General features: G+C 38.4%; 1 protein-coding gene across 2 annotated transcripts in view; it reads right to left on the bottom strand.

The window, feature by feature from the left end:
* INO80 (INO80 complex ATPase subunit) overlaps positions 1 to 24,463 on the bottom strand; it is a 69,657-nt gene that overhangs the window by 7,053 nt on the left and 38,141 nt on the right. For both annotated transcript variants that reach the window (XM_030034658.2, XM_041128176.1), the window contains 6 exons: positions 22,721 to 22,861; positions 17,454 to 17,679; positions 11,576 to 11,703; positions 6,714 to 6,808; positions 2,841 to 2,913; positions 1,024 to 1,182 (listed from right to left, as the gene is read on the bottom strand). In XM_030034658.2, coding sequence (XP_029890518.1) covers positions 1,024 to 1,182; positions 2,841 to 2,913; positions 6,714 to 6,808; positions 11,576 to 11,703; positions 17,454 to 17,679; positions 22,721 to 22,861 — 822 coding nt within the window. The remainder of the gene's footprint in view (positions 1 to 1,023; positions 1,183 to 2,840; positions 2,914 to 6,713; positions 6,809 to 11,575; positions 11,704 to 17,453; positions 17,680 to 22,720; positions 22,862 to 24,463) is intronic.

Genomic DNA, 24,463 nt, shown 5'->3' with positions numbered 1-24,463 from the left:
AAAGAAAAAATACAGCAGTACTCCTGTCAGGTATAAATTGCCAATCCAATTTTTCAAGTAATCTGCACAGAGGATCATGCAGATCACATTCTTAAAGGATACAACATTTTTAGCCTCCTTGACTGAAAGCTGAATCTCCATATTGAGTCAGTGTCTCAGTTTAAGCAATTCACTCAACCTCTATTACTGTAAGTATATAGCCCCCCTCCCTCCCCAAATTCAAAAGCAACACAGAAGAGTTGTAACTTGGCAAAAGAGAACAAGCTTTAGCATAAGTCTATTTTGATGATCTGGATCACTAGCAAAAAGACTCCACTTTATTTTCAGGTTGGTATCAGGTGACCCTAGTGCAGTATCCTAGAGAAAATGGGTAAGCTTCAACATGGGAAACATGAATGCATTCAGCTGGAGATGCTTCAGTTGCTGCAGCACCATGATCAGCATCTAATTAAGACAAAACCTAAAAGACACCCTGAGTACACAAAACATCTGAATGTTGTATATAGTATACCTACTGCTGCCAAAGAAAGTGAATCTGCTTAATTTTTTCTGGCCAATAAAGTGTCATGAGGTTTAAAGTTTCTAATACACTTACTGCTTGATGCTGCAGGACACTGAGCACTTCTGGCAACCCTCACACCTCAAATAATTTTCACTTGATTACCTTCCAAATGTCTTTAAAAAAAGATTCAGCTGTGGTATAACATGAGAGGAATCAGTAGCCCTGACACAGCAAAGACAGAAGCTCTAGTCTAAAAGAAGCATGAGCAGTTTCACTGGATCATAAGAAATAGTTTTCATGAAGTCATAGTGTAAATAATTAGTTTCTTCCAAGTTCATACAATGCAGCTGTAATGCTGCTGTGTTAGCGACACAGATTTGTTTATTTGAACAAAGACACTCCCTTTTGGCTTCTCTTCTGTCTCCCTGCAGATACTTTTTCAGTTTCTTCACTCATTTGGATACGTGTTTTCTGATACCGTTTCTGTAACTTCTTGTTCCAGATGATTTCTTTATTCCTACCTCACTCTTTTCCTTAGCCCTTTGTAAGATGCGCTCCTCAATGGTGCCTTTACATATCAACCGGTACACAGTGACTTGTTTTGTTTGACCCAGCCTGTGCGCCCGGTCCATGGCTTGCTGGTCTACTGTTGGGTTCCAATCACTGTCATAGAAAATTACCTGCAAAAGAACACCAGAACAGAAAGGATTAAATGAAACCATTCATTTAGAGCACCTGGTGAGTAAACAAACAAAAATCCAATATACTGATAAAAATAAAAGTTCTACTGTACACCCCCCAGAATTACCACCCCACTGCAGGCTGTATTAACCTAGCTTTGCCCAGTCCTATTAAGTCTTTTCCATTGCGTTTCAGACGAATTCAAACTAATTGACACTGTGAATGTTTCAACTTCCACAGAATGTCTTTAGTACCTTCTTCAACAAATCTGCTTTGGAGGCACAAAATTCCTAAGTTTGTCACCACATTAAATCACCGTCAAGTAATTAATTATAGGCTAACCACATCATGAACCCATTTTAGTGTTACTTACCTTAAGAAGAAAAAGCCCATAAAATTAGAATTTCACGTGAAAAGTAACACTCCAGGTTTTTTTTCTTTCAAACCTGGATAAAGTCTAGTCTAGTCTAACACTTCTAGTCCTTTTACTACAAAACTGAAATGCCACATTACATTCATATTGCCCTATCATTCCAACGGTACTTTATGCACAGTAAGCATACAAAACAGAAACATTGAAAAAAATTTTAGACAGCAAAGTATTCGGAAAGCTACAAAACCACAGAACTAAAAATGCTCATGCAAGGAGCCTGCAGGAGCATGTCTGTGCTTCCATCTGTTTATTTCCTCTGTTGAAGCAACTTCAGTTGAGAGAACTTTTCAACCCTGAAAATCCTACAGATACTTGCTTTCTTCTGATTTAAGTGACAGCAAGATATGATGGGATATTAAAAAAAAAAAAAAGTATTATTTTTGATTCAGAGATCTTTGGTTTTGTGTGGCTAAGGATTACAGTCTGTCTTGGGGTCAAATCTGCATCCACACAAGGTATTGGGTTAGAAATGCAAGAATAGCTGTTATTGAAGAGCTAAATGGTTCATGTAGGTCAGTATTCCTTCCCTAGTGATTAGTGGCAGCTGATCCAGAGTGCAAATCCTTGCAATTCACCTAAATCAGTATGCCTTTACACCTTAGGTGAGTAGGTGGGAAGCAATTTATCCTTCCTGACTAGCTGATATTCAACTACAAATGACTTGGTACTTTTAGAGGCATTGCTTCATTCTTCTGTGCACAGCAAAAAGGGGAACTGATACCTGTTCTACTGATTCCTTTGCAGCTGAACCTCAAGAGCAGTCATACATGAAACATCATTCACTGCATGAAAGTGTCATTTGCATCTGTAGAACCCTTCAGTCATCCAACTCCTTTCTAGACTCTGGTACTAAAGTATGTGGGGAGAAGAAAGATATGTCCAACTACAACCAAAACCTGTGTACCAGGTGTCCAATATTCTACAACTTTATCATGAAGGTAATACTATATTGTAAATATGAGCGAAATAAACAAGGTTATTCAATTTCATGATGTGAATGGCAGTACTAAAAAATATTGATTAGCATGGTAAAGAGTGTCAACTTTCACACAGAAAGACCAACTTTCCAGAAATCGTGAGGCTGGGAGGCAGGAGATGAGCAGCTTGGGAAAAATGGTGGGTGGAGGCATATGAGGCAGGAAAAGCAAAGAAATACTTACACTGAAAACTAAACATCAGTAAGCCAATTTTTTATTCTGTATTACTTTACCAAACTTCACCTACCGTATCTGCAGCTGTAAGGTTAATGCCCAAGCCTCCAGCTCTTGTGCTTAACAGGAACACAAAAATATCATTCCTGTAGAGGAAAGATTAAAAACCCCTTATTTTGTGCACAATGAACAAGAAATAACCACAGAAGTAAATTTTTTGACCCATATTAAGCGATCAGGGTTATTTCTATTACTTGAACACTTCAGAACATTTTGTGCTGTTCATGGTCAAGAAAAAAACCACATATGAATGAGTGAGAGAAGATAATCTACAAATCAGCAGTGTCAGAACATGCAAACATTTGGTTTGCAATAGCAGCTTATTAATCTCTAGCAAAACAAACCAGGGCTTGTTTACCTTGCCCACATTGGAAATTAAGATTTCATATGGACAAAGAACAGTTTATTGTTTCACAGAACTGATCGATGTTAAAATATCTTGCCTTAACAATGCTCAGTTGATAAAGAAAGAAAAATAAGTGTCGAAACTGTGTAGATCCAAGTTTTGTTCTAAATTCGGTGCTTTGAACAGAACAAACAACTTGGGGGGGGGCAGGGAGGAAGAATAATCTTAATATAAAGGCAAGCTGGCAAATATAGAGGTACATTACAAAAGGACAAGGGTCCACTGGCACAAAGAGAAGTCCTTCAGTCTAAGAACTTCTCGAGCCTAGTCCTAATTGTGTTGCTGATTCAAATCAAAAGCTGTAATCTCTTTTGTCCACTTTTCTTACCTGTAAAATGAGAATAAATTGATTCATTTCAAGATAGTTATGTCACAATTCAGTTGTGATTGACCATAAAATGTTTCAAGGATGTAGACAGTACTAATGATCAGATACCGCACAAAAGCAAGAGTAATTCATTTCACTCTAAGTTCTTTGAAACACACTGTCTGTAAGTGAACTCCATTATTAGTGCACACATGCTGTCCTTCCCACTTTGGAGCATTTTCAGTCTGCATTAGCTGTCTTACATTTACATACCCTGGGGCTCCTCAGACAGCATAAAAATTGATGACAAACCAGTTGCCTTTGGCAAACGTGGCCCTCCAGACAGAAGGCCCTAGTAGAATATAGATTGTCATTCCACAACACACTTCAGGAAAGCTATCTCTGAACACCTCCTTGGGAGATCCACAAACCCTAATACAGTCATACTAGCCCCAAGGGTTAGACTTGCTGGCACCAGATTTAGGGATGCTGGCTGCTAAGAGAGAGATGAGGCATCCCAATATCTGACTTGGAATAATCCTCTAAGCCTAATAATCCTTTACGTAACTGAGGAAGGTGGGGCACACTAGTCAAGTACCTGTAACAGTGCATTAAGCCCTAGCTACAGTCTGAGGAGTCAGTCAAAATGGACAATGATGTTGAGATTCAATGGCAGTTCTAACCCTGGGCACGCAGAAGACAAAGGAGACAGGTCTATACGTAGGATGACCAAGTACTGATGAAAACGCAAGTGGTAACAGCAAAATCAGGGTTTCTGCTAAGGTTGTAAACCTCACTAGTGCCACTGGGGGGTCAGCGGTATTTAAAAGCATTTAACACCATATGGATCTGTGAACAGGTTGATGCAAACAAAGCAGACAGTACCAGTAAGAACTCCAAAGAGGCTGACATACTGTACTTTGACAGTGACAGAACAAGGCCCTCTGCTTAAGAAAAGACACTCTGCAATGCCACGTTCTTTTGGTACCACACTGTCTGTACACTAGTGCATGCAAGTAAAGCACCAGAAACTCCTGCTGAATGAGCAGCACGGGTCATTTCCTTCTTGACTAACTATGTGTAGGCAGCCTGTCCTTGAAAGTCCACTCATCAAATCTAAGGTCTTTCTTGCCCTCCCTGGAGGAAGTGTGAGTGTACGGCAGGCTATTACACATATGCTAGTACAACTCAACAAATGTAAAAAACTAAGGGGTTTGGAATCCATATCCTTGCAGTTCAAGTAGAACTATTTTCTCAGGACTCAAACTCCAAGACATTCACAAGTAGCTGGCAAGTCTGTATCATAAAAAACAGACTCTCAAAGAACCCATTCTGGTCCAAGGTAAGATTTCCCCCTGCCCCCCCTAAGGAAATTACCAATAGACAACAGAAACGATTATGAAAACTTTGAATTAACACACACAAAAAAAGTGCCAAGAACTCTAAAATTAGAAAGGTTTCTGGCAGTCCAAGATCTAAGAGTACAAAAATCCATTCTGAGCTATGGGCAGCTGGGAGGAACTGAAGCTGAGCTGTCAATCTCTAGACTTTATCTTGCAGGTACAAGGCCAAGAGAGTCAGCAGATGCCTGCTTGCCATGTAGGTCACCCTTGGCCAGGAGATCTTTTCACTCTTGTGACAATAGTGGAATGTGCATATAGACTGTCACCTGAACATCCAGCTGTGAAATGCTTCTGGAAATGCCATATGGGAAGGAAAGAAAGTGGACAGTGCCACAGACTACAGGAACAAACTATCATTCTATAGCTCTATGTTTTCAGCACCCTGCTAGGATATCCTGCAGGACAGTTTAGTGTCAGTCAGGCTTTTTTCCTGGAAATATTTCTCATAAGTATATCATATATAAGAGGAACTCAACTAACATTTTAATAGGAATTCTTGTTTACACTGGCTGACCTCTATCTCAAAGGGATTTCCTGCCAAAATGATTATTTTTCTTCAGTTGTTCTATTCATTAATAAAACCAAATTCTGTTCATTAATAAAACCAAATTTCTTCACTTCTTTTGGTTAAAGAACCTTACAAGAACAAGAGTCAGGATTCCAGGAGGACATCATAACCTGCAAGAAACCCGTTTCTGACACCTGGAAACAGGAAGAAAGGTACTGCATGGTCCTCTCACTTCAGGTATTTGGCATGCGTTCTTTTCAAGTTTTATTGCTCTGAGGAATTCACTGTAAGACTCATCATTGCAACACAGTCCTTCAGGTCTTTAAGCCTCATGAACCAGTGGCCTGAAAGGCTGTATATGGCTTCCCCTCCTATCTTCAGCTGTGATACCTTGGGACCGTTAATGCAAGGACTATTCTCTAGTCTAGAACGCTGCTTTCACCATGCAATAAACAACAATCTATGAACTTAACTCCTCTGAAAAAGAAAAGCAACCTTCTTACAAGCTCACATCAACATTCAGGAAGGGTAACCTTACTGTGAACTACCATACCAAAGTGACACCCTGTCAAGCTATAACTCATGATTAAAAGGAAGCTTAATAATGATAAATTAAATCATTAAAAATAATGCACCCTAGTAGAGACAAAGTTATACTAAAATATATTAACTTAAAATACGATGATTACACACTGTTCTTTCCTGATGTGCTCGTAAAAATGGCAAGAATCCATTTTGTTTTAATAAATGGAAAGGGTTAGCATATCTTACTATCTAATAAAATCCCCATTTTATCACTTGTACATTAGTTTAAGATTTCTTAATAAAACATGCTTAAATAGTTTGTTTTGCAGAAAACTAGGTCACTTTGAAAGCTCTAGCATATGCAAGATTTTCAATCTCATCTTCACAGTGTCAATTGTCAGAGTATATAATAAACAACAAACATTTGCTGCCTTTCTGCTGAGCTTCTTTATAAGCAACAGCATATTTGGAATGGCAAGAAGCACAATAGGTGGGTACACTAAAATTGCTTCCAATACTGTTTCACAGATGACCAATTCCTAAATGTAACTGGGTTCAATATCAACACCAGTGACTCCTGGTCAGCAAACCACCTAGAAATTGCTTCAGATAAATGAGGTCCATCTGATATCAGGAATGATAATTTAAGTGCAAATTTCATTTATTTCCATTACATCTTATACCAACTCTCTATCTACACATAATTTAGCACAGAAACACCTTGTAAAATACATTACCTGTTCTGAAAATCTGCTACCATGTCCCTTCGTTCAGAAATCTTTGAAGAACCATCCAATCTCATATAGGTATGTTTCCTATAAACCATGTATTCCTGCAAAGAACACACACCAGAAAAATATAGTTGCTCTTGAAACTGTTCAGTCTTGATTCTCCCAGAAAAAACAATAAAAGCAGAACTGCTACTTAAAAAAAAAAAAAAAAATTTCTAAATGTCATCAACAAATATGCTATAATCAATCTTATGTAAGCGATACTTTAGGAATTCAGAAATTAAAGCTACTCAATCATACGTCAGTTTTTGCATTTCATATAAGAGATAAATGATGATGCCAGTTCAGAGTCGGGGATGCATTTGCTGCACTGCAGACAATGTTATGGTACATGCCTTTTTCTATAAACAAATAGGTAAATAGAATCACTAAACTAGGAAGTCTGTTTTCACAAAGTCTAAATTTTTACTAAATCCTGAGCTTTGACCGCGTAAGTGAACCTTTCCTAACAAACCAACTATCTCTGCTCCCTGATGATTTTAAACTATTTGACTAGTGGTTTTAAAAACCCAGTACTGTACAGTAATGCCTGTGCAGGCTTTATCTCACTAGTAAAGAGCCTGTGAATCTCACTGCATACATGAACACTTTGAATATTACATTGGTGTGTAAGCCCACAGCTCATGCCAAGCAGCAGAGCTGAAACCATTGCCTGGGACACAAATCAAATGGCATCAATCAGGAATTGCCTTAGGCAAAGGCTTTTTCCAATGAGAGACATTTTTCATGCTCTAAGGTACTCAGCATTTTCTGATACCTGTGCAATTATCAATTAAATCTGAATTACTTGGAAAGCTCTTCAGGCTATACAGATATCCATAGAGTTTCTTTGGAAAGATACCCTCTGATATTTTAACAACGTGATCCATGCTGACAAGATGCAACTCCTACTAGTTACATTCATTAGATTTAACCCTACTGGTGCATGCATCTTTTTGAGATGCTGTGACTGCTACCGAAGACAGAAAGGAAACAGATGGCGCTTTAGCAGCAAGAACTATTGGATTCATCTTGCTCCAAGCTGCAGTGTTCAGCAGATACAGAACTGATGTGCTGTGAGAAGACATGGCAGTGCTTGCACTCTAATGAACCTTCTGACAGTACCATGCTCAGTTCTCCTTTTCACCCTATCCTTCAGGGCTACTGTTCCTTTTTGTTCTGCTTCCCTACTGCAGAAAAGGTGAAAGAGCTGCCATACTGCAAGGAACCTGGGAAAAAGACTTCTGTACTGGAAAGAAGCTTCAATGTATGGCAGATGAAAGAGAAAAAATGGGTAAATAAAATTAACAATGGGGAAATTGCCAAAGTCACACTTGGTCTACCTATACAAAACAGAGCTCATGACTAGTATGATTTCTTGAGCACAACAATAGAAGTTTAAAGCAGAGAACAGCTACTTCACCACACACACTCAAGCCCTAATTTACTATTGATTTATTCCATCTCTGTGACAGGTTTCTGTCAGCAGCTAAAACCAGAGAGATACAGTTGTCAATTAGGCATTATGTGACCTTTTCTCCAGATTTAAACAATCCTTTTTCTATTATCACAAAGGCCTTTTCCTTCCATCTCTTTGTTACTGTCTTTTGTGATGATTTTATGATGATTCAATCTTTCAACATCTTGATTTAGCCTTCCCTCATCTATTAACCATCTCTTCATTAGTGTCTTCTAAACAAGCTTCAGCACAAATAGAAAACAACTTCTTTCATTCCATTTATCCTTATCCCAGACCTCAGACGTTTCCCCTAAGGCACAAATTACAAAAGAATAAGCTATTCTACACTTGTAATACAGGCATTCATAAGTTGTCCTCCCCACCCCACAAACTAGCTTAGTACATTAGCCTTTAGCTAATCATCTATTCAGCACTCTGCTTAACAGGTTCTGGTCCGCCTCCATCCACCTTCCTCTGATCAAGAAGGATACTTCACAGTAGTGTAACAGTGCTCATATGAAACATCCTTTTTTGTGAACTGTTTTTATCCACTATTTTTCCAAATATTAACAGTACATTCCTTCAATTCACAAAAAAGAAAAAAAAGCATTGCAACTTAGACTACACTTGTCAGCAGTTTAGCGCTTTAATCACTCATAAAAATGGCATGGTTTTAGAGGGGGAAAAAAAAAAAAAGAAAAAGAGAGAGGGCAAAGAAACTCTTTAAGTAGGAATATACCTGGTTTGTTACTGTAATTGTGGAAGGCACTTGATGACTGCTCATTTTTCTAGTTCCCACAAAGAGTGGTGGGGTGCAGGAAGCCTCATGGGGAAGCTTTAATGTCATGGAGACACTTATACTAGACCTGCTTGAAAAATGTACCTGCCAATCTTGTTTAGTGTAAGGGGTCACCAAGCCACCAAAAGTATCAATCTAGGAAAAATAATGAAAGTGGCCCTGGCAACAGAGTACCTATACAGGAAATGAACAACACACAATGACTCGAGTATGGTAAGAATGCAGTGCCGTTAAAGTCAGTGCTCCTCTGGGCTTTGACACCGATACTTTCTCAAAAACCATAACATGTTTTCATAGTCCAAACTGAGTACTCTTATGTTTTAACACAACTAATAAACTTTTGGTAGAATGTAACTAAGACATTTGACTTCATGCAGAATATAATTTGACCCCTCATCACATGAATGCAATGTGATTCCCACTGAAATAATGGACAATTACTCTTCCATACAAGAGAAAGCAATCACATTGAGAAAAACAAACATCACAATCTTAATAGGTATGAAATACATATCTGCCTGAAATAGCAGTACTGAACTTATACTTTATCCTCTTCTGTTGAAAGAAAATAATTTTCCTCTTTGTATTTGTATCTGCCATTTTATACTGGCTGAATTAAGCAGCAGTTCTTCAGCTGAAGCTAAATCAAACAAACATGGTTTTATAACGTTGTAAACAATCTTTTGTGCTCTCTGCCCTGCACAGAGTAGGTTAGTATGATATCGTAGCAGTTACACTGACACAATCAAAATACAGTTAAAAGAAATAGGACATCTTATGTTGTTTCATATTCAAGTAGGCAGAGGGGATGTATTCTATCTCTGGCCAGGAAAAAAATAAATATCTACTGCTACACAGCTTTTGCAATGATTTTTTTAAAAACTGAGTATTTGCTTGATTCTTAGCTTGCTTAACTCCAGCTTCTGTTACATGGGTAGGGAGAAGAAAAACAGAGGACTTGGTAGGTGGCTTGTTTGGGTCATAAAACCCAACAAGTAAAGTTGAGAATTTAGGAGGTGAAATAGCAAAATGCTGTGCTCCCAAGCCTTCAAAATGGAATGCTAACAGAAAAGACAGACACACTAAACACTCAGCTTTATGAGCTTCACGGTGTAATGCAGGGTGTCAACAAACCTGCACCATGTCCAATGTTCGCCAAAAAGAGAGGCATAGGAAGCAATGCTGGGCAAAGAGCCAAAATACAGAATTGCAACCATGCAAGTTCTGTTTTTCCTCACAGCAGCAAAACCTAAATTCAGCTTCTGATTTTTTATTGAACTATTAACTTCTGACCTTAAAACGCACTCCTGCTCATACAGGACTCATACAGGCTATTGATTCAGGCTTCTCACTTTTTCTCTTCACTTTATTGGGGAGAAGATGGTATCCCATGTCAAACACTGCTGAGGGAGCCCATGTACACCTAGGACTAATGGCTGAAGGATCACAGGATCTTGACATTTTAGCAGTACTGAAATTATACTGCCAAATGCAAATATTTTCCCACCTACTATGTATTCACAGTCAGAAAACTTCATCAGGATTGCCTCTTTGAAACCAATGTGCATCAAGTCCCCTAATTCTTGCTCAGAATTCAATAGTCACAAAAGTCATTACTACTAATCCTTCACTGATAAGGGACAGAGACATTGTGACACAAGATATTCCTTTTTTCAGATGCAGCTGAAAACTCAAACTTTGCTGTTTTCAACAGAAGCCCAGAGAAATAAAAGTATTTCTCTTTCTAATCATTATAAGTACTACCAATAGGAAATCAAATTAATAGCTCTCCTACTAATGTCTCTTCAGACTAGCTCTTTGGTGGCATGGTTGCTAATCAAATACTGATTTTTTTTTTTCCTTCTGAGGCAGACTGACTGTATTTAAATAATGAGTAATGACTTAATTCCCAATTTCTTTCCTATCATATATGCCAGAGAACCTCTTATTATTAATGCCTACCAAACTTCTGCACAGGAATAAGATGATAGAGGGAAATGGTAAAAGTCTGTGAAATTACAAGCAACATAATGTAAAATTAATCACTGTTCCCTGTCTTCCTTCCAATAAAATGACACATGGGCATCAAATGAAAATAGAAGGAAGCAGTTCAAAACGAGCAAAAGAGGATAATTAAGCCACGCAACCCCCTTGCCACAGGGCAGTGCAAATGACAAAAACTTACAAAGACTCAAGATGCAACTGAACAATATCAAGGAAGAAGAATCCATTTAGGATTACTGAATATACAGAAGGCACATCTGACTCAGAAAGCCCTTGAGCTGCAAGCTGCTGGATGCTGAGAAACTAATTGTGAAGTATCACTATTCTTGCACATCTTCTCCATACCATCCGCTGTTGTACACTTGTGGAAGCATGACACTAGGCTGGACCTTAAGTCTAACTTTGTATGGCAGCTCTTATATTCTCATATTAATGCATTTACTGGGTATCCTTCAGTATAATAATTTTACGTCAGGTTTGCTGCATCCAAACTATAGTATTTCCTCCAAAACATTGTTGCTAAATCTGCATCTTCAGAATGTCTTCTGTAGGTTATAGCTCTCCTACCTCCAGTAAGTCAATCATCCGTGTCATCTGGGAGTAGATGAGAACTCTGTGTCCTTGAGATTTCAGCCGTGTCAACAGAAGATCAAGAGCATGAAGTTTTCCACTGTCAGTGATCAGACTCTCTTTGTCTAAAAAGAAATGGAAGAAAAGCAGGTAACTAACAAAGCCAAAACAGCTACATGCAACAAGTTAACTTCTAAGTTTTCCTAGCACTTCACTGCATTATAATCCCTAAAGTAACGAGTTGTGATAGAAGAAACTGCAACATCCCTTCTGGATGACACTTAAAATCACACTGCTAACAATAACTTTTGTTTGCTGGGATGGGAATATATGAACATATCCACTTGGCAAAAAATCTCATCACAGATTGATCTCGTCACGAGTATTGACTCAATCCTTTTTTGGACAGCCATTTCCCTCATCTAAGGATTCATCCTAACCAGATCAACAACCACAACATGCCTTGACAGTTGAAGAAATTCTTCTCCACTTTGCTCGTTGAAATGCTGTCCTTTGGACATTTGCTGCTACCTGCTGCTGAGCTTTGGACTTATCCTCCACAGATCTAGTTTCAAGATCAAACCCCTCACCAACACGGAAAGTGAAGAACAGTTCTCTAGGTCACTGTAAAATAACAGCCCCTCCACAGCACTCCCTTAACTTTTCTTTTTCTTCCCTGCCCTTCACTTTTTGGGTTGGTGGTTGGTTTTTTTTGTTGTTTAAGAAATGTTTCCAGATGGTAATCTTTTAAGTCACTTCAGATTTAATACTTCATGTCCTCTCTCTTTCAGCACTGTTCATGAAGTATTTTTCAGGAAGGCGATCTTCCTGTTTGTACATTCTGTACATAAACTTCAGTAAACAATACATTACTGTTGAAAGAGGATGAAGAGAAATTTTCTTCCAAAAAAATTATCTGTTGGAAAGGCCACTGATGATTCCTTATTCTTTGGGATGTCTGAATTTAGGTTTACAGCCAAAACGGAAAGTCAACAACCGCAGATGGTGCAGGCTAGTACAGAACCCAAATATTTTCAACATGTCTAGCAGGTACCATTCTCTAATGTCTAGCAGGTAACACTTCTGCACGCTTCTTGTTGCACAGAATGAATTAACTGGGCTGAAGAAAACCCAGCTTTCTGTAAGGCAGTTAACTGTCTTCCACAATATTCTGATTTAAAAAAAAAAGGTATATACAAAAATGAATTCATTCATCTAAACAACATGCATTTTAATATAGCTAAAAACAAGTTCATACTAGTGGAAGAGAGGAGTACAGATCACACAACAGCACTCCTAAAAAGACCTTATGAGCACGGCAGGCAACACAGTCCATAAGTGCCCAAGTGCAGTGATGTGGCACAGAGGGCTAAGTTTGATTTTTGCACATACAACCAGGGGTTTGATGAAAAAAGCAGGAATGTGGTTGTTCTTCTATATGTAATTCAAAAGATGATTTTGAAATATCATGCCTAGGTTTAGGATGCCTTTCAGAAAGGTTGTAAAAACCAGAAAGCATTCAGGAAAAATCTCCAAGATTTCAGTGTGTTAAAAAACTTTTCCTGCAGTGAAGGAGTTCAGAAATTTGATGCATTTCAATTTTTCAAAGAGCAATTGGCACTATTCAAGGTTCTTCCTTTGGACAAAGGTTTTTAACAACAGAAGAGAACTTTATACTAGCAGAGAAAGGCATGGTATCCAGTGACTTGTTAAAACTGTAAAAACAAAGCACACTTCCCTCTTATCCTTCCAATAGTGATGAAAAACTAGTCAGCAGCTTTTATCTAGAAACCCGGTGGATTCTTCATCGCTTTAGTATGTCAATCAAGATCTCTTTCAAAAATATCCTTTAGCTTAAGTATAAATAACAGACCAGATGCTGGAATTAGTGGGATCTACATAAGGACATCACAAGATGCAGCCAACAGTCCTGCTTTCTGAAATTCAAAAAATTGTGAGTTCTCAATATCACTTAAAATTATTAGCTACTGTATTTGCACTATAAGCCAATGCTGTGAACGCTCTCTCCTTTGGTAAGTTTAGAGCCATGCTCCTGCAATTCACTAGCTAAGAATCCAAGACAAGACAGCTCTGCTCTTTCTTGCTTGTCTGCCTATCTAGTCACTCTTTTTCTCCAGTTTGCTCTCCCTTTTGAAGGTGATCTTGTTGCTTTGCCTGAATCATTAGCAACTACCTTAGGGAATCCATCAACTAGAGAGCCAAGCCAAGGAGATACTGCAAAGAAAACTCAAGACCACAGCTCAGGCTGGCATTTGTTCTAAGTGCAACATAATGTATAATGACACACTCATTGCTAGAACAGAACTTGGTCTCAATTACATACAAATAGTTAATAGTTTCATGCATTCTTCTAAGGAAAATCAAACTTTTAATTTAGGCAATTAAGTAAAAATGGAAATGATTTACGGTTATTTCGTTTTAAAATACATCTATGTAAGTAAAAAACTCTGCACAGTAGGAATGTTTAATCTTTATAAAAAATGTTATTCTTTCCTTTTAATCCATACAGCTGTGACATTCTGCTTTTATTCTAATTGGTCAGCTTGCTATTTCAGAATGGATTAAATTGAGTGAAGCAGTATGAAAAGTCTAGATATACATGACAAACCAATATGATTATTAACCAGAAGCCATCTGACTGGAAGGAAACTGAGAGAACAAACAGGGTCTGTTCAAAAGTCAACCTCAACTGACTCAGATTAACACATTACCAAGTTTCCAAAAGCAAAATGCTACTGTTTTTCTCACACAGGCATGAATAGGTAGAATTAAGTTTTGGTGACTGGAAATGATGCGTGTCCTTTGCTGCTGGCTCCTTAGGTCTCCATTGTGTAAGTTACTATTTTTAAATAGCAATAAAATACAAATTACAAGTAAAGTACTTATTTGCAGATGGTCTTACAGTCTGAAAAGTTAGCAACTTGTTAACAGTTCATAATTTGTCCAATATCTCAGCATCAGAGCAGACTGCACTGGTGAGAAAGTGTTGGGTTTCGGGTTTGTTGTTTTTTTTTTTTTTTTTTTAGGGAAGCAAAACAGAACTAACAAAAAAAGATTTATCATCTCTGGAAGAGAAAACCATTTAACTTTATCCTGGCATCTTTAAGCGTGCTATCTTGATACCATTGTGTTTTCCAAGATCAAATATTTTTCCATGCTTAAAGCCTGCCACCTAGTGCTTCAAAAGACAAATTCTGGAAAGCGGTAACAAAAAATTTCCTTCTTTATTTATGCCATCTTCAGAAAACACCACAATTATTCAAAAGCAGCGGGGAGAAAGTGTCTTCTACCTCTAGTTTCTCTCACTTCTATTTCTCATTCCCTTTTACCTTGGAGGAAGAAAAAGGCGGTTTACTTCTTTTTTAAATGGGATTTCCAAAATTTGCAATTCTACATTTTCCATTTTTAATTATCAGTGAAAACTTCCAATGACAATGTCTTTGGATTTTTTATTTAAAAAAAAATTTTTTTTTTTAATAGCATCAGAGGAACTTTTAAAATTTTAAGCCAGTCAGGAGATAGAGGTCCTGGACTGCACGTCAAACAAATCTCCCTAGGACGCAATTTTTGGGTTCTTCAGCACTGTATGAAATAAAAAAGAGAATGAGACTGAAAAGAAAGTAACTATCAAATCGTATTGTATGGCTTTCAGTCTGAAAAAAAAAACCAGCCCCTGCCTCCAGCCACGCAGGGATAAGGACCTACAGGGGGATACAGTGGGATCCTATGGCCTGGGAAGAATAGTTAAAAATGATTATGACTCAAAATAACCCTTGTCAGGAGCTCTGGCCAATGACTGTAGCTGGGCTCACCTCTCTCTGGTGAATGAGAAAAAGTGCCTCTGGACATGCAAAAAGCAGAGGAAAGAGAGATAAAGTCTGGGTTCCAGTTGACACCCCTGGTTCCCCTCCCGACAGTCTGCACGGCACAATGGGGTCAGTGAGGAGCTAGCTGGCTCTCACAGTAAACAGCCAGTGAGGCCAGTGCTTTTTATCGATGCTAAAAGGACTCAGACACTTCCTGCCATTTAATCCAGGACCATTTTTCTTTCAAAGAACAGGAAAAGCCTCAAGAGATTCCCACAGTGATCGCAGCTGAGCCTGCTGCCAGGGTACTGGGAACGCCGAGTCTGGGAGAGGATAGATCAGGGTTAGGAGAGAGACATACACGCTTTTCTTCTTGTCACCTATTTACCACAGACCTTCACACCTACTGTTCCATTTGACACTTGCTAGACTTCAGCCTTGTAAATGGCTCCTTCAGCACATCGGTCACTTTCTGTAATGCACTGTGCCTGCTCCTGCACTTATAAACACAGCTGTCCTGTCGTGGTATGTGTCCTTTCCTCTTACAATAAGTTTAGGTTTGAATGCTGCTTTCCACCTAATTAAGACACAGCTGTACAAAACTACTTTTTTTTAATCCACTTTTGGCTCCGACACCTCCTAAATTAAGCCAGCGTTACATAACACACTCATCCCACCCACCTTCTCAACCAAATTCTTTGCTGTGCTTTGATAACAATTTGCCTAACCCTGCACCTATTCACTCACTCCTGTAAGCTTCTTGTACCCCATCTTTATTCCTCTACAAATTTTTCCTGATGACAAAGTCATCAGCTTAAAATTAAAGTCTTTTCAAGAGAATGCAGCCCTCTTTCTATTCTACATCGACTATTTTTCTTCATTTCTCTATCCATGCCTTCTACCTTAATTAATCCCCCTTCACTATTTCCCTCCTTTCTGCTACAGCGATTAATTTTCTGTTTCCAAATAACTGATAAACAATTCAATGAATTTGTGAAGAAACTATAAAATCATCAACTGTCATTGAACATTAATCTAGTGCAAGCTCATGAAAAATGGGTTTCTCCACTACATAGATACAAACGTGCATGTGCTTCAAATGACTCCAAGTACTTATGAGGTACCTTCTTAAACCAGACTGTAGCAAGCAAAAGGCCATTTTCCTTTTACTGTACTAACTTCCCTTGCCAAACATCCTTGACCCAAAAGGGTCTGGGAATAACTTAGCATCTGGCAGTGTAAGCTGTTTTTCCTCTTGGCTATCTCTCAGATCTCTAGTACTTTCTGCAGAATTCTGCTCACTGCTCAGGACCATCTTCCGACAGCTAGAGTGTGTCCGGCCTATGAAAGTCACTCCAGTATTGGCAATCAAATTCTAGCAAATCTTTGGTTACTTTAGTCTAATTCTAGGAAAAAATGAAGTGCATTTAATTTACTAGTACACTGGTACCTTTTTCCCACTTTACCAGGAGGTATGAATAAGTCTTCTTTATTCCAACTGAAACTCAGTAAATCCCTCATGCCTTATTTTCCAGGCCAATCTCCTCTGAACTTGGTCCCCAAACCCATCCTTCTCACAGTAGACTGCTACGAGCAATGTTTATCCTTTCACTATGAAGACCAACAAAAGATCTCTTAGGTCAATACGAAGGTCTTCCAGTACACTAGGAGGCAAGGTATGACTGTTACTTTTTCTGCAATCTTCCTATCTCCAACCTCAAAATAGTATTTGGTTGTGAGAGTAGATTGTGCTTTAGTAAGCAAATCCATCTCTTTACAGTCATTTGGAGGGCTGACATGCTAAGAGAGGTTTGTAAGCATTAGAAAAGTTTGTATTAGACTTCTTCAGTACCCATTGACAGCTTTACTCCAGACAGAGGATATGAAATCAGAGTGTATTTTAAGATACCAGGGTTAACCTTCACTCAGGAGGAAAACCAAACACATAACCACCCCCTCAAAAAGCCCATAACCAAGCATAATTACCACCGAAGACCAGATGTCCTTAATTTATCTCATCTCTGTTCCATGACAACCTCCAAACTTACCTGGTATCCTGATAAAAGACCAGCCGTTCTGAGGCCTGATCCCTAACAGCCCTCCTGGATACTCTGGGAAGAACTGGGAGCATTGCTTCAGCCAGTCAGCTGCTAGCTCAGGGGCTCCATTGAGTACACACTGCTTTGCTTCAAGACTTCCTCCTTCCTTTAGTGCCCTGCGCTCGTATTCTGCACTTCGGTCGTTGCAGTAGAACTCCAGTGGCACAGCTGTTACCTACAAGTAAAATATTCATCAATATTCTTGTTCAGATTTCCCCTCATCCCCAAATCCCCAGTTCAAGTACCTTGCCACACGATCAAATTTTAAAAGTCAAATTGTAACTGACATGTACAAATGGAAAACAATCTTAGGCTGGGCTTAAAATAAGCAAAGATGCAACATCTCCCCACACCACAAAGAAAAGTCCTATGAACAACCAGGCACAGACTACTTGCCTTCTGATAAACAATGCCTTGTGCCAATTGCTACACAACTGATAGCAAAGCTGAGTAAAAGAATAATATCCTTCCTGCACTTCTCATTTTCCCTAGATTTCTTTTATTTTTTTTATTTTTATTTTTGCCCTTCACAATCAAGTATTTACCTAGCAGAGATGAGATTTAAATATCGTCCTTAACAGAAATTCATGTGATAATTTAAAATTAGGAAGATACATAAATTAGAAAGGGAAAAAAAATGAACAGGAAAACAGCCCTGTTTTGGAACTATACATTTCTTGGACTTGACAGCTGATTTGAAAAGAAGTGGGCTACAGAAACAGTGCAAGTGAGCACAGGGTGATCTTTTTCTTCTGGCCGTTCTATGAATCCCTTGCCCTATTACCTGCTTCAGTACATACAACCCAGCTGGACAGAACAGTGTTGCAAACACAGGAACTCTGATTTCATGCCATGTGAGCTATTCTGGAATGGCTCCATCACTTTAACTCCCCCTGCTCTGCCCCATCCACCCAAATCTGTACAGAGAGTGGAAGGTCTACGTTAGCCAAACAGCTGTATGCCGATGGCTGTAAGGTCCTCGGGTAAAGACTCTGTCCCAGCAGACAAGGCTGTCCTTTGTACAATCTATAGCTTTCTCTTATCTCTCCCTCACCACAGTAAGGGACAACTTCCAAGATACTGCAGTAATGAAAACCAAAAGCAGAACTGAGCCACGGTACATAGCAGTACAGTACATAGCAGTACAGCCTACTCTGCTGTGTTTTAGTTCCGATACTCCACCAAGAGTTAAATCATATGATCCAAAGCACATACAATTACAACACTTTCACACAAATATAAATACACAACAATCCACCATATAGCACAAGAATCTTTCCAATACAATGCAGATCTCCAACTTCTTTCTATCTTTTCTGCATATATGTCTGTTTTGGGCCAACATTCTGGGGTAAGTGTTTACAAAAGCTATTTATAACCAAGTTTACAAAAAAAAAGCTAGTAGAAACTTTCACATACTATCTAGAGACTTAATAATGTGTTGTAAACTCACATAAAAATGAAACTAAAGTTTAATATTAGACAATTAACCTTACAGTACGGGCTTGTAACAGAGACAAGTTATAAATTGGCACTGCTTTGTAGGTTTCTTCACTAATATAGGAAGCAAATATATCATTACTTTTGAAGTCATTGTTGCTTTTATTTCAGGAGTACAATTAAAAGAAAAAATCATCCATGTAAATTCATGTAAGTTAAAAACATTGTCATGAATCTTAACAGTGTTCAAAATGACATTACCTACAGGACTATGAAAGGCAATGTAACGAATGAAAATGAACGGGGGAAATCAAACTTGTGAAAGTTTTTGCATTTTAAAAACGGAAGCAGAGCTGCATACAATGAAACAGTATGGGAGTCTATAGGTTTTGATGGTGAACAGTAGGCAGCGGAGTTTCTGCAAAATTGAGTAGGGATGGGAATTAGTGTGATAATGGAACAACTGAAACATTAAACACAGTAAAAGAACTACCATTGTATTGCAGATTAAAAGCTTTTATGTATTTGAAGGGGTTTTAATTTTTTGTGCCAGCTTACTCTAGCATGACATAATTAACTGCAACATACTGAGAATACATATATAACATTATATCATGCAAGTTAAAATATTTTAATGGCTTAACTAAATAATAAGCAATAAAATAGTTTAAATATCACCAGTTTTAAATACTGCACTTTAGAATTGTAAGGTGAAGGATACAATCCATGCTTCAGGACAGACTGTCTGATATCTTAGATGCTGACTGCACCTCTCTGAACATTTGCCAGCTAACTCAAAGTAAAAGGTATTAAGCAAGATCTTCTGGGTGGAAGCCTGTGGTCCACTCCTGTTTTACAGGAGCTCTTCTCATAGGAATAGATTCATTTCACAAAGAGAGACTTCTCTTTGCAAGGGCCAAACAATTGTTTAAACAGGTTCATGAGCACAATTATAGTACATATTGAAATAAAACCAAAAAAGCATACAAAATCTTAGCAATAATGGTAAAGCCATTGTTTTGCAAGATGCCAAGAGCTATTTTTAAACCAGACTGGCTTATGGGTCTATGCACACAGCCACATGAAACACTGCAAAGTGAAAGGGACTATGTTAAGACTTCGTACATATTTCCACTACTTAAAAGATACCGTTAGAGTTCATGCTATCTTGTACTGCCACCTGCAGTCAAAGCATAGGACTGACTTTAGCGTGAAAGGGCAAAACCTCAATTCAAAATGCAAGCAAGTCTTGTTGCTTGAACACTGATGTACACCGCAAATGATGGTACAGACTCAGGTTGTTTAAGGGACACCATTAACCATCACATTTCAGTTCATACATCTACACTGGATAGACTGGGACAAATACTCTTTCAAGCACAGACAACTTATCATATTTATTTCCAGGATACCTCTAGGACAGACAGCCATTACACACAAAACAGGGCAGACTAATTTCTGACACAGAAATGTGGCTTATCTACTGAGATCAATATGGAGATTCGTACACTAGGATTTTAAAAAGAAAAATAGTCACATCATAAAATTCTACAAGCTACATTTCAGTAATACCTCCCCTAAAGGAAGAGCTAGCAGGAGACAATCTTGAGACAAACTGTATGTGTGCCTCAGTGCAATTTTTACATTAACAAGAACAAATCTTCCCATGTAGGAAGTTAAGCCTGTATAACACTGACTGACATCTGAGGATGTAAGGCTATCTGTACTGTCAGCTCCACACTTTTTTAAATGCATATACACACTCCTAGGGTAGAGCTCTGGATCTTTTACATGGCCGTACACATTTCTGAAACAGATGAAAAAAAATCTTCCATTCAAGCTTGTTCATGCTCCTCCTCTCTCTTTTTTGTCATGGCACAGTTTTTAAAGTTTTTTTTTCCAGGTTTGTTTTTGTGGTTCTAACAAAAGGTAGGGTAGTCCTTAGTACTAAACCCTCCTATGTCAACACGTTCTTGTCAAACTGACTGAATGTAATAGTCATGGTTCAGAAATACATCAAAAAAATAGTGATAGGGATATATGAATGCATTGCCACCTTAAATTAAAACACTTAGTTTAGTTAGGGTAATTGTAAAGTGCTTCCTGCGCTTATCTCCATGCAAAGTTAACCTTTCAGGCGTTGTGAGATGCCCAAAACAACTTCTCACCACAATACCTCTGACACACTGGGATCTACCGAACTGCTACTAAAGCAAACAATATGACTCTAAACCAAATTAATCAACTTCTTAACGAATACAAGAATACAAGATCCATCCTCCAAGTCACTTTTTTTTTTTTTTGTGATTGAGGCCTGTGTGTACTCAGGAAGATTGCCTGCATAGAAAGAAAACTACAACACTAAAGCCCCCCCTCACCACTACACCCCCCCCCAAGCTGCTACATAAACATACGCTCCTATTTCTATCATTCGCTCCATTAACTTCCCAAAAATTCATCACAGGTCAAACAACAGAAGGCTATCGTTTCTGAGAACATATGTGCTCTTTCTGCTGTTTCAGGTCTTCTACACTCCTGCCAAAAGTTTCCAACAAGCGTAAAATTAAGTCTTTGTATTCCTAGAAACAAAAAGCCATGACTCCACTTGAATCATCTTTATATACCAGCCAAGCCAAAACAAGCAACTTGTATTCACTAGAATGTATGTCACATATGATCTCTCTTCGTCTTTCCGTCCCCCTTCCTATGTAGCCTTCTGAGCCCCTCTCCTCCCTTCCTAATGTAAAGGAAGTATTCAACATATTCACCTGCAATGCAAATTTAAGTACAAAGGGCAACAAATCAAAGGAATCTGAAGAAGTGTTTTTCACAATTTACTCTCAGAATAACTGCTTCTTCTTGAACCAGGTAATATATTGCTACTGGAAGGTGATATGTGACTTTGAGAATTCAGTCGGATTCCTGGCCCCTAGAGCTGCAGGCACAGATGAATTCAGCTCGAGGAGCAGCATGTAGGTGATAAGCAGAGTCTTATTTGCCATCCTCCCTTCTCCAGATGCCAATGTATAATTGCACATGCAGCCCCATTTGATCAAGCCTACAGCAATGACATCAACAGTAACCAAAGAATGTAGCATCTGGATAGCCTGCTAATTTAAGTACATTTTGTCCAGCTTTGTCAAGATCCAACAACATGGAACGAACACAACTGAAGGTCTCTTGCGTCAGCCCAGGAAACTTCAGCTACAGTAATTTCAAAATGCAGTTAATTGTTGATGGACAATCCCAAGCAGTACCACTTAATATCCAAAAGATTTAGAAAATGCCAGCTCCAGTAATCCTTATATACTGCAGTTTGCTGTTTCCTTTTTGGAGCATAAGCTGACGCAATGAGAGAAAAAGAACATCCTTTTCAAAAAAGCATTGCTTCTCAGCCCCCTTTTGTCACAGAGTTGACTAAACATTCTGTTCTTATCATACCTACATCTCCCCCTTAGATTATGGGGGAATAATCTACTTGACAATCTCTTTTGTAATTTTACTGCTTTTGGTATTAGGAGAGAAAGTGAAATCTACGTATCTCAGAATAACTCCTGTTGGGTGCATCTTACAACTTTCCTTTTCCCTTCAGTACACATTACAGTCACTTCCCCTATGAAAAAAACCACTATTGAATACAGTAGCAAAAGGATATCCTCACAACAGTTTCACCCAACCAAAAGCAGCTAATAGATCATCCTGTTCCTAAGACACAATTCTAACAAGATTTAAAACACAATAGAAAATACATAATTTACAACTCAACTTGGACTTACCCGTGGACTGGCTATGCACAGGAAGGACGGCAGCTCAGTCACCTGGCAGCACCGTACACATGAGGTAGCTGATCTCCTTCGATGTATGACATGATCTGAATAGCCAGTAACTGCTTTACAGTGGCTACTGAACACAAGGTTCTGGAAACAAATGAAAATTAAGAAGTTACTATGTCTATAAAGAAAACCTCCTCTTAAATCTTGTAACTACCCATGAGAAAGACAGACAAAGGACATTCACCAAATATTTCTCTTTGAAAAAGGAAACTCTACACATCTTCTGCAATGACAATGTATAGGATCTCTGTGTAATTATCAGAACATTCAAATCCTGAAATAGTTGAAATCAGAATAGCTCATATCAATACTTGCCTTTACGCTCATGGAACCAGAAACAAGTTTTTCCTTCTCTGAACCTTTTGACCTTAGCTTTTATAATGAAGGAAGTATGGGAATATTCTAGTAGGTCTGACCCTCAAGCTGTTTTCTAGCTACTCCTTTATCTATTCTGAAGCATGGGTAAAATGAAATTTGGCAGAGAAAAAAATTAAGATTCTAAATGAGACTGGACTGGTATCTTTGGACTTTCATCTTTTCCAACCTTTTCTTCCTTTCCTGTGCAAAATGGCTCTGAATTTTATCCTGAAGACTTTCAAGGTGCTAGCATGGTTACTCATACACATGAACACACCCAAGTGTAAAACCTGGAATTTGCCACAAGTGTATCAATGTCCTTTTGATACAGAAAAATATATTGACTCAAAAGTGGGGCCACTGAGATGACACTGCAGTTTTAAGTAAGGAGAGCTCTTTGAAGATGCTCGACTCAGAAAAATAACAGAAAACTAAATTTTCTTTGCTTGCATTAGTTACTCTATCTTCTTTTTTACTGTAAATATCTGCATCAAACAATGAAATAAACTGCTTAGAGACTAAGCCTTTTTTGCTACTTGGTTTTTATTTTGACTCTTCTATATTAATAGCAACCAATTGTTATCGTTACGTATAATTGTTTCATATAGTATGCAGAGAATTATTCTGCATACTACAGGAAACAAGCATCAATTTTAGAAACATTAAGATGTATACCTCTCACTGCCATAGTATCACAGGATGGGCCCTCCTGACAATTTTAGCAGTTCACTTAAGTAAAAGCTTTGGCATTGTTCTGCCCCAGTTCCTAATGCACCAAAATTAATCACGTGCTACTTTTGCTTTATAGAGCCTCCCAATTTTCTAAAATCCTATTGTTTGAAGTCCTAAACATCAGGATACATGATAGAAGCAGACACCTTGTATATCATTGTCATACACTGGATATACACATTCCTATGCATGTCAAAAAATGCTAGAAAACATCCACAGCAGTAGTCTATTACAGATCATGCATTCTGAGCCCTTTTTATTTCCAGATGTAGATGTACTGGGCAACAAGCAGATGGCTAGCATATATAATTTGGAACCTGCTGACAAGGGAGAAAAATAGTCTTACTGTATGTACATGCTAGCACCACCTAAGAAATACAATCAGTCAATCCTAGCATGTAAGTGGGTCTTTCAGCTGCTACCAGTGTGACTCGTGGTCTGGAGCTGGCAAAAATAAAGTTCACACTCTCTGAGTGAACATCTGCTCCTCTATATAAAAGGTGAGAGCAGAAAGAGCTGACAATAGCCTTTCAGTGACACTCAGCAGGGCTAAAAAGCACAGGTCAAAGCTTGGGCCACACTAGATAATGTGAAGTG

This window comes from Aquila chrysaetos, chromosome 2 (genome assembly GCF_900496995.4).
Source record: "Aquila chrysaetos chrysaetos chromosome 2, bAquChr1.4, whole genome shotgun sequence".
In the NCBI taxonomy this organism is placed as follows: Eukaryota; Metazoa; Chordata; class Aves; order Accipitriformes; family Accipitridae; genus Aquila; species Aquila chrysaetos.
This window is presented reverse-complemented; position numbering and strand designations above follow the sequence as displayed.